Below are 10,861 nucleotides of genomic sequence, written 5' to 3'. Positions count from 1 at the left end.
CATCCATTCAATCATCTTATTTTATTAAATACATTATATTAATACAACATACAAAACACAAGAACCATTTCAGTCTTGAAGCTTTGTTTACATTTTATTATTAGTTATAAATAACAGTATCCGTGTCTTGTATTTAGTAAATAGCCTTTGAACAGTTTCTTTTACAATATACAGCTCATACAAACCCCGCCCCTTGCCCCTCCCACCTTATTTGCGTTCCACCCCATGCTGCTCACTTGTCTGCTCGGACGAACGAAGCGAACACACTGTCCTTCTGCTCGAGCAGCACGTCAGGCCTTGCGGACTCCACAACGGCACCGTGCTTCATCACGATGATGATGTCGGACCGAAGGATCGTGTGCACACGGTGCTGCAAGACACGCCCAAGGTCTCTCAGCAAAGGGCTGTAAGGAACCATCAGGCTCTACAATGTCTGATTTTATGTATATAATATGTATGTATAATTTCCCATAGTGTGCATGTAACGTTGACATTGCACTATAATACAACTGCGGTGTATGCAAGAAGGTCGTTTACCTAAGATATTTTTCAACAGGTGAGACATCTGTGGGTCTGCGGACAGCTGAACTGGAGCACAGAACCCTACTGGCTGTGTGCCAAGCCAAGACAATAATGCTAAAATATGTAACGGGCTTTTCCATTCAGACCCATGACAGCAGTGCAGTGGATGATTATGTGACGTGAGAGATTTGGGTGGGCTGAGTCTGTAAACTCATTAATGCGCTTGACCCCCTGACCCCACCGTGCCAGCAAGAGAGGTCACAGGAGGGCACGGCCGCACCGATAATCTCTTTTAAGCGGCGTTGCGCAGGGATTATGGGAGGGGTTCTCCACATACTCACAGCTATGTTCACCACCGTGTGGTCTGCGAAGGCGGTCATGACGACTTTTTGAAGTATGCTCTCCTGTTTGGAATGGAAAGGAACAGGGAGTGAGGGCGTTTCTCCGAGCTCCAGCATCGCACGCTGCGGGAATGTGACTTATTGCTGTTCTCACGGTTGCCATGTCGATGGAGGCGGTGGCTTCATCCATGATGAGGATGCTGCTCTTCCTCACAAATGCTCTGGCCAGGCAGAAGAGTTGCCGTTGGCCCTGACTGAAGTTTTCACCTCCCTCAGTCACCATGGCATCTGTAGAAGGGGGCAGAGGAATCCAGTTTAAAACCAGATAAATAAACCCTAGCAGACTCCCAACTTTCACCAACATTTCCAAGCCAGCTGTGTAAATCATCTTCCATCCCATTCACTGCCAGAATTAAATATGAGGGCCAAAACTGATTGCCATGCCAACGGTGTTTTCATTTTTCAAAGGGCTGAATGTCTCACCCAGTCCCCCGGGCAGAGCTTTGACCACGGCCTTGAGCTGAGCGATGTCCAGAGCTTCCCACAGTGTCCGGTCAGTGGCCTTTCTCTCCGGGTCCAGATTAAAGCTGAGTAAACCAGACACAGTGCCTTTACAAATATAGCCTGGGTGGCTGGCTGTCATCGGCTCACACCGTAGTGCTCTCTGGGTTGTGGCCTGGCCACGGCTGAGCCGAAAGGCAGAAGCTCTTTTTCCAAAAGCACGAACAGAGGATGATGGGAAATGGACTTGGCAAACTTACCGTATAGTTCCACTGAACAAAATTGGGTCCTGTAAAATGATGGAGAACTTGGAGCGCAGCGTCTGAAGGGGTAGTTTAGCGATGTCAATGCCATCGATAACGATTTGCCCTAAGTGGAGGAAATGTCAGGGTACGAGCCCATAAGAGTGACCAGTCAAGGACGCGTAGGATGTAGGATGACTACGATAAAGCCTCAGAGGAAGAAAATAAGCTTCCTACCTTCAAACGTGTCCACCATTCGGAAAAGGGCCAATGAGAAGGAAGACTTTCCACTTCCTGTTCTTCCACAAACGCCCACCTGCCAAAATACGGCACGTTAGTGATGGAACCGCTTCCTGTGTAGGTGAGTAAGCGGTGCGAGGCCACGTGGTCTGTGTTGCCTTCTGTCCCGGTTTGATGTGGGCGTTGATGCGTTTCAGCACGGGCCTCAGGCTGCTGTCATAACGTACGCTCAGGTTTTGGATCTGGATCTCGCCATGTTTGGGCCAGCCCGGCGGCAGCTGAGCAGGAGCTGGAACAGAGCAGAACACCAGACCTACATCCACCCGGTGTGTGTGTGTGTATTATTTAAAAAATCCTTTTATTCATATTTGTTGTGGGTGAGAGGTTCTCCTCAGCTCCATCCACATTGTATTTAGATTAAAACTCATCACGGCGCACGTGTATGCTTCCTTCCACGTGACTCACTCAGTTCTCCGTTGTAGCTCTCGGGCTGCGTGTTCAGCAGGCTGCTTATTCTCTTCACGCAGCTCAGCTGCACCTCCATGTCTGCCAGATTACGCACCATCCAGTTCAGGTAGTTCGACACCTGTGCGCACACCCCAGATGTGCGTGAACGTCAAACGTGGCTACTGTAACACAGAACTAAAGGGCATTTCTGTAATCCCCAATGGAAGGGTTAGCAGACCAATTAGTGTAATGTGTGTGCGTGTGTTCGGTAAGAAGACTTTACCATGAGCGCATATGTGAGGACCAGGCCCACTAATCCTGCAGAGAGCTCACTGTACAGCGCGCTGGTGATGGAAGCTACTGCTGCTATCAGCACCACAAATGCCCCAATGTACTCCTGCAGACCCACATTAAATCTGTTAACGTTGCGATACCATGCAAGTGACATTTTGGGTTCTACTATAAAAAATATTGAATGTAATAAGACCTCTGTTTTGCCTCCTAGTGGCATTCTGGTGTATTTCACACAATACTTTAATTCAGTCTTAAGGTCCAGTCATGCAGATATACAGTATATATGCAGAGAGAGCGAGAGAGATAGAGAGAGAGAATCAGAGTTGTAGTGAAGTACACAGTCTCTAGAGAAACAGGATGTTTTCACACAGAGGTCCTTTATCAGCTGTGCAAGCAAAGTGCTTCTGAAGTTCAAGGAGGTGGGAGGTGGAACCAGTTTATGTTATAAAGAGTAAACATTTTAATCAGAGCACTCAGTCCATGAGCTTCTAAAATTACAATCCCTTCTTTTTCACTGAGCAACCTAACTTCATTGGTGCCACAGCAAAAACTAGCAATGCCAACAAGATATGTGAACTGCCGCTGTAAATGACAAGTGCTTAATGCTGATGGTCCGAAGCTGTTCACCAAAATAACTAGCAAGCCTTCTCTTGATTTCTCTTATAAAGCTGATTATGTCTCTTGCAAGTGAGAACTAGACCACTGAAGTAATGCATGAGGGGGAAAGGCTGATAATTGATCCATTCGTGCTTGTCTTTTTTAGTGGCTGTCTGAATAAATGTATGTGTAGCACATCTAGAGTGGCTACAGGCTACAGTAGCACAGTGATTGATGTTTCTTGTCTCATTTGTAGGAGATTAGTCGAGAAGGGGCACAGTGTTTGCATCATCCTGGAGGATTCTGACATGTTTAATATCAGCCGCTGCTTTATATGTCGCATAAGTGAGTCCCAAAGGAATTCTTGTTAACTGTACACTGTTTATCAGTATTTTGTCTGAATAGGTAAAACATGAGCAAAAGCATCATTTATGACTTCCTTCAGAAATCTATACTTTGTGTCCATATTTTTCTGGAGAATATCTTCATTCTCACTGCAAAATGTACTTATGTAGTAGTCGTGAGTAAGTAGGAATGGAGTTTTTGTAGGCCTTGGAATGTGAAGAGTTGTATTGCAGATGTGAAGGTTTATAAAAGACAGTGGTAGTTAAACCTGACTCTTCAGATGTAACAAACATCTAAACAAGTTTCTCTCATGCCAGGTTGTTCTTCCATGTTGGGTGGAACTTGGAGAAGGAAGATCTAAACAGTTGGAGCTCTTCAAATATCAGAAATGTCATCTCTGTATCTCAGAAATGGCAAAGGTACATGTCTGTATTGTTCATTAAAATGTTCCTCAACAAATCCAGCAAAGAGCTTTGCTAAGGATGGTCCCACATTAGTACAAATACCAACTTCTCAAATTTTGTCAGTACTACTTGGAGTGAAAGATGTCAACACAAGTTCCAACATTCTTAACAGATCTGTGGGAGGGATCTTCTTAGGTCTGGCATGAATGCTGTAAAGCTTTGATCTTCATCAAGCTTGACTAGATATGTCCTTTTAATGTCCATTAAAAAAAGTAGGCATTTGACAGGTCAATGTTGTTTTTTTTTTTAGGTGATCATGGCTTTGGTGAAAATGTGAAGTCTTTAACATATATAGGTGAGAACAATATCCATCCAGAAACAAGGATAACATTTCTGTTGCAATGGACACAATAGCGTGGCCAAGATTCTTTTTCTTATGACATCTAGAGGTAACACATGAAGAGCTATTTTTTGTTTATATTTTTAAGTGCAAAATATTCTACGTGTTAAATTAAGTGTTTTACTGAACTACTAGTGTGACACTGATTTCTGTTTTACATGTGTAAATGATAAACAACTTAGCTTAGTCCATCTTTGGCCACCAGAGGGAGGCATACAACCACTTCACAGTAATCAGAAGCAATCAGCAACGACTGTCATCCAGTCTACTTAGAGCTTGGTGCACAGTCTTTTGCTCAGAGTTCTGGCAAAAGACAAGGTCAGTAATCCAGGTAGATTACTGTCAGTAATCCAGGTAAATTACTGTCTCTTGGGTCTCCTTTCTTCCTCATCTCTGCAATACTGAGTTGGTATTATCCTTCCTTGGGTGTGAAAACCATTTTTAAGTTTTTTTTTATTTTCTTCTTGGTTTGCTTATCAAGCTTTCTTGCTGTCCTGCATCGGGGTCCTAGCCACTGCTGGTGGCTCTATCACTTTTACCATGGTCCCCTGTAAAGGGCTCAGCCATCCTACTCAGAGTGGGTTTTAATATTATTTATTTATTCATTACATTTATGGATTCTAGAAATGTCATCCAAGTGAACTCCAAGTACATTTAGCTAATTAAATGGCTACTTTGGAAATGGTATTTCCGATTTCTGATTTCTGAAACATTCTGTTTCGTTGGAAACCTTGCATACGTCACTACAGCTTTGAATATTATTATACAAATGTCCTCGGGTTCTCTTCATAGGAAAGATGATCTGATAAGCAGTTGTGTATCTACTTGTAGTCTAGGAAACAATTTTTCCTTGTTTTTTTTTTTTTTTACCATGCGAACTTCAAGCCAGCGATTGGCTGCCGTAAGAAAGAGGGAGGCAATGTTATTGGCATCTGCATAGTCCAAGAGTTTCTTCTTAAATCGTTGTTCATGCCTGCAGCCAAATATAGATCAGGCAAAATTACTGGCAGATATGGAAATCACAACACTGCATGATGTTAGCGCTGTTCTGAACCAGCCTGTACGTCTGTCTGTGCTGTACCTATAAGCTCGGATGGTGGACAGGCCCTCTACTGTCTCTGTGTAGTGGGAGAGGAGGGGAATCTGGGTGCTGTCTTCTAGTTGCTGGAGGTCCCTACACACACACACACACACACACACACACAATCATTACCATCTACTAAATGTACATTGACCACTCAATAATGTTGAGAGTCATCATATGGCAATAATTATATATTTTTTATATTATAAGCTGACAATGTCATGAGCCATTGACTGTAGTTTGGGTTGGATGGAGTCCCACCTGGATGCCACCCGGAAGTACTTCTGAACGAAGTAGCAGGTGATGGCCAGTGGCAGGAGGGCGACGAGGAAGACCGGGGTGACGAAGGAGATGACTGCCACCGCCGACACACACAGCAGCGTGGAGCGACTCAGACACTCCACAGTGACTGGGATGTGCTGGGAACACAGGTGTTCAGCTCAACATTATTTGACGGCCAAGTGTAGCTCCCACCCCAGTGGATCAATGGAAAGTTAAGAGTGACAAAATCCCCCAGAAGGTGCTAGAAATGCCAGTTCATCCTCTCACTCTTGGCAAATGCTATATGGAGGACATTTACATTAGAAGACAGATTACGCTTAACTGAAGCAGTCAAGCAAGCCTTTATGTTATACGAGGGTAGAGCTGAATCTAATTACCTGATCAACAGTGTTGGTGTCAGCAGAGAATCGGTTAAGAATACTGCCAAGGGGAGTCGTATCAAACAACCTGAAACATTCCACAAAAGTAAACATTACCAACATTAATATAAATCAATTATGTTGTACGTGAGTTTTTTTAAAAGCTGCTGATGTTAGACAAAACAATATATTTCTGCAGAATAAACACCTTAACTTCTTGATAAACATTGTCACCTCTAATGCCTTTAAACAATGTCTTGTGGCAAAATGGCCACAGTCCACAAACAACACAAAATGAGGCCAAACAACAAAAAGGCTTCACAAACAACTGCCAATAGATGCTATGAAATGCACTCAGACATAAAGACGTCAAATGATGGGCAGCCAATCCCACCAATCCCATTGCTCTCTTTCTGCCCATAACCCCACCCCTGTCCCCACAGGCCACGCCCACCTTCAATGCTGCTACACAGACAAAGAGAACAGATCAGACCGGGGGGGGGCAGATAGAGAGAGTGACATGGAGGTCTGCACATGCCCTAATATGTACACCGCAGCGCAGTGTGAACTCTCACCTCATAGGGGCCAGGACGATGATTCGGAGCAGACTGCAGTGCAGCTCCTTAGCTGCACGCAGGCCGATCCACTCCACCACTAGAGAGGTGACCAGACACAGTACTATGCCCAGACAGCAGAGAATACAGAAGACCCCCAAATATGGAAGATGGCTGAACGGATGTTCCTGGCCAGGAGAACAGAGGAGGCAGAGGAAACGCCATCCCAACACAGCCACATTTCAGACATAAAACTCATCAAATGAAACATTTGACAGGTAAAAGTCATTTAAACCCTAAAATCACAGTCATTTCTGAGGGCTGTCTTTGCAACTTGGCAGTCCTGCCAATTCCCTCCACCCTCACCCCTCAGCTGTGTCCGTTAATTCGAACGCGCGACATCCCACCTGTTCCTCTGTGCAATTGCTGCCCCCGCGAGCACCGATGGCCTGGGAGGTCCAGTGAGCCAGCCAGGAGTCTATGGCCAGCATGAGCGAGTGCTTTGCCAGCTGAGACGACAGGAGCAGGGGCGGAAGCAGCAGGCCAGACGCACGGAGGTACGTCCCCAGCGAGCTCCACGGGATGGAGGCCCTGCGGCGCGACGCGGTGGCCAGACTCTCGTCGTCTGTACTCATGGAGCCGTCTGCGGGATGAGCAGCAGCGTGAGGCAGACGTCGCCCCGCGCTGCGTTACGAGGCGCATGCGGGGCTTGGTTCGGGTATAGATCTCGAAGAGGTGACAGGACTCCAAACATGGCGAATTTGAAAGCTCCTCACAGGTTCGGTTGATATAGTAAAGCATGATTGACTATGGCGGATGATTATCCATGCAAAGAAAAAAATTTTGCTGACAAACTCAGGCCCAATACCACCTTATTTTTACCACTACCCTTTTTCTTTGAGTGTGCACTTGTTCCTTGGAACTGAGCTACAAGGCATAGTGGTTGAATTTCTCCCTATGAAGTGGGACAAACCTTCAAGAACCTGCTAATTCATCAGTAGTTCTCAACAGCGTTTACATAAATGGACTCAGCTAGTTTTTGACAGATTAGTCCAATCTGCCAACCTCAGCTGTGGTGGTCTCTCTTACTTGAACTATAGTTATTGAGATATCTTTTTGCAGCTGTCTGAAGTATGTTCCATATTTGCACATCAATCAGACACCAAATAATAAATGAACTTAGGACACCAGTAATGGAGCTCTGTAGGCAACACTGTCTGTGTGATTTGACACAAGAGGACTGGAAAAGTTCAGCAACTTCTTGCAGGACTTTTGTCAAATTTGGGGCATCATATGCCTTCAAAGTAAAGGAAATTTGACTTGCAAATATGTAAAAAATCAGGACTTTCATGCACAGATCAACAATAATCATGTAAAAAGCAAAGGACTAAAATACATTAAACTAAGAAAATACAATGGGTATCCTAATGATGTTTATTAATGGAGATAATACTTTCATTTTTGGGTTTCTTGGGCTATGTTGTGCATTCTTTTGCCAGGAATTTGCAAAAGGCATTCTGAAAAGTTTCTTATAACACTGTAGCCCTAATGCTCTGTCCCAATAAAAATCTGCACACTCAATCCCTAGGTGTGAATGCAAAGAAGTTGGTAGGGTGAAAGTGTGACATGGCATAGGGTCTAATAGTGCGTTCCTGTTCACCATGAATTTTAAAATATGGTTTGGGAAGGTCTGGTTGGGTGACAGTGGGAAGGTTCACTGCAGAGAAAAGGATAGGTAAAAACATTCCGCTTCATAAAATATCAAATAAATAATAAACAAATTTCAGAACTAGATCTAGAACTGACCAAGATTTTGTTTATGTTTCAAGACATAAATCTACCAAGTGACAACCACAACTAAATATGGGAGTTGTTTTAAGGAACTGTCCACATGAAATTCATAATACATCCATATTAGTTACAGGTATATTAACATATATCATACCATATATTGGTTCTTATTTCAGTTATTAGTAATACTAACAGTGCTCTCAAACTCCCAAAGCCAGTGACTCTGTGATAAACACATCTGAACTATGCAACTAATTGTTGTTATTTTCCCCATGACACGATTCTTTCTGTTAAAGATGCAGAAAAGCATGCCACTCAAACCAGACCTTTAGACCCCCAGACAGTAACGGGAGAGGCTGGGGATATCCCACAAGTCCACACAGGGGAAGCCACCATATATCAAGAGACACAGATCACAATACAGTTATAAGGTCACAGCACAAGTCAAAAGGTGACAGAGCATCACAGAATACAGACTAGGTCGTCCACCATTCCCCTGATACAGTACAAAATAGAACAGTGTTTATGGATAAACCTCACATAAAGAGATTTGTTTAGGGATATTTCTGGTAATTTGTACAGCACTCGAAAACTTGAAGATCTTTAGCATGCACTAAAAGGTTTTTAGGCCCTTGTATCCCATCATTCAATTCAGAAGCCCTCTGAGATGCAGGAATCAAAGCTTTACCTTCATCTCCATCCTCAGTGCCGAGGGTGTCTGTTGAAGACATCAGTGTCTTCCTAAAACTCTTCCTCCTTAATTCTACTGCGTTTTCCTGGAGGACATTTTCAAAGCAAGTATCAGAATTATATATTGCAAAAAAAAGTATTGTAAACCTCCCACCATCAACCAGACACCAGAAAAGAACGATAAAGAGAATGTGTCTGAAGAGAGTCTAGTATTAACTGCTAGTTTGACTTGAGCTACATTTTAATCCTAACTCTCATTTATTAGTTTGCTTGGAGTGCTTTGAGTATTCGCATAAATGTCACATTGGTGATGTTTCATTAAACACTTAATGTTAATCACTTTAAAATAAGCCCACGGTTGAAATCACTTTAAGGTGTTATATACCAAATCATAGTAACCATGGCCTGGTTTATCCAGGCCTTAAGACATTTGGTATACTGAGGTGTTCTTTTTAGACACAGACAGCTTGTCCAGTGTTTTTAAGGTGCACTTTAGTGTCAGTTACCTTGTTTTGTCTGTTCATCCGTGTCAGTTACCTTGTTTTGTCTGTTCATCAGTGTCTTCCAGTGGTTGAATAGTTCAGGTTCTGCACACTGGATATTTTTCAAAGTGCCCTGGGTCTGTACTGTACCATCTCTCATGGCTATGATCTGGGGGATTTGAGCAGAACATAAACTAGAACATAAACTAGAACATACACTAGAACATACACTAGAACATACATTAGAACATACACTAGAACATACACTAGAACATACATTAGAACATACATTAGAACATACACTAGAACATACACTAGAACATACATTAGAACATACACTAGAACATACACTAGAACATACACTAGAACATACATTAGAACATACATTAGAACATACACTAGAACATACACTAGAACATACACTAGAACATACACTAGAACATACATTAGAACACACACTAGAACATACACTAGACATACATTAGAACATACACTAGAACATACACTAGAACATATACTAGAACATACACTAGAACATACACTAGACATACATTAGAACATACACTAGAACATACACTAGACATACACTAGACATACACTAGAACATACACTAGAACATACACTAGAACATATACTAGAACATACACTAGAACATACACTAGACATACATTAGAACATACACTAGAACATACACTAGAACATACACTAGACATACACTAGAGCAGCGTTTCTCAACCGGGGTGCCGCGGCACCCTGGGGTGCCGTCTGTCTTCATCGGGGGTGCCGTCAAAATATTCTGATGTGAAATAAAAAACTATAGTTTCAAAAATTGAAGTTATTATACGCTTTAAAAATCAAGTGTATTTCATATGACCAGATCTATCAAGTTTGGTGGGCGTGAGCTTTTTTTCAGGCGGGGGGGATTGGAATCTGTCGCGATGGTTAGTGTAGCGGCTGTGTGTGTGTGTGTGTGGTTGGGGAGCGGGCTGGCTAAAGTCTACCAAGAAACAGCGCGATCTATATTCTGATTGGTTTAACCTGTTATAATATACAACCGATGGATTGTTTAATTGTAAACAGCTTACTTCAGTGCCGCTTTATTCCAGCTTTGAACTGAACATGTTTGAGCTTGGCACCACTTGTCAAATGCTATGCGCTGTTATCTACAGACCGCCGAAATATAACAAAGACTTTATTGGACAACTGAGCGACTTTTTGACGGAGATACTGCCGAAGTATGATTACCTTTTAATTCTTGGTGATTTTAATATCCATGTTTGCTGCCC

General features: G+C 43.0%; 1 protein-coding gene across 1 annotated transcript in view; it reads right to left on the bottom strand.

The window, feature by feature from the left end:
* Positions 1–232: 232 nt before the first annotated feature.
* abcc8b (ATP-binding cassette, sub-family C (CFTR/MRP), member 8b) overlaps positions 233–10,861 on the bottom strand; it is a 36,917-nt gene continuing 26,288 nt past the window's right edge. Inside the window, exons 22-39 of the mRNA XM_076997313.1 lie at positions 9,631–9,744; positions 9,092–9,179; positions 8,730–8,759; positions 7,020–7,255; positions 6,634–6,800; positions 6,077–6,146; positions 5,679–5,836; positions 5,415–5,507; positions 5,204–5,306; positions 2,577–2,690; positions 2,312–2,432; positions 2,005–2,135; positions 1,844–1,922; positions 1,625–1,733; positions 1,347–1,450; positions 1,018–1,151; positions 864–926; positions 233–370 (exon numbers count right to left, since the gene is read on the bottom strand). Coding sequence (XP_076853428.1) covers positions 233–370; positions 864–926; positions 1,018–1,151; positions 1,347–1,450; positions 1,625–1,733; positions 1,844–1,922; positions 2,005–2,135; positions 2,312–2,432; positions 2,577–2,690; positions 5,204–5,306; positions 5,415–5,507; positions 5,679–5,836; positions 6,077–6,146; positions 6,634–6,800; positions 7,020–7,255; positions 8,730–8,759; positions 9,092–9,179; positions 9,631–9,744 — 2,052 coding nt within the window. The remainder of the gene's footprint in view (positions 371–863; positions 927–1,017; positions 1,152–1,346; positions 1,451–1,624; positions 1,734–1,843; positions 1,923–2,004; positions 2,136–2,311; positions 2,433–2,576; positions 2,691–5,203; positions 5,307–5,414; positions 5,508–5,678; positions 5,837–6,076; positions 6,147–6,633; positions 6,801–7,019; positions 7,256–8,729; positions 8,760–9,091; positions 9,180–9,630; positions 9,745–10,861) is intronic.

This window comes from Brachyhypopomus gauderio, chromosome 2 (assembly GCF_052324685.1).
Source record: "Brachyhypopomus gauderio isolate BG-103 chromosome 2, BGAUD_0.2, whole genome shotgun sequence".
Classification (NCBI taxonomy): Eukaryota; Metazoa; Chordata; class Actinopteri; order Gymnotiformes; family Hypopomidae; genus Brachyhypopomus; species Brachyhypopomus gauderio.
This window is presented reverse-complemented; position numbering and strand designations above follow the sequence as displayed.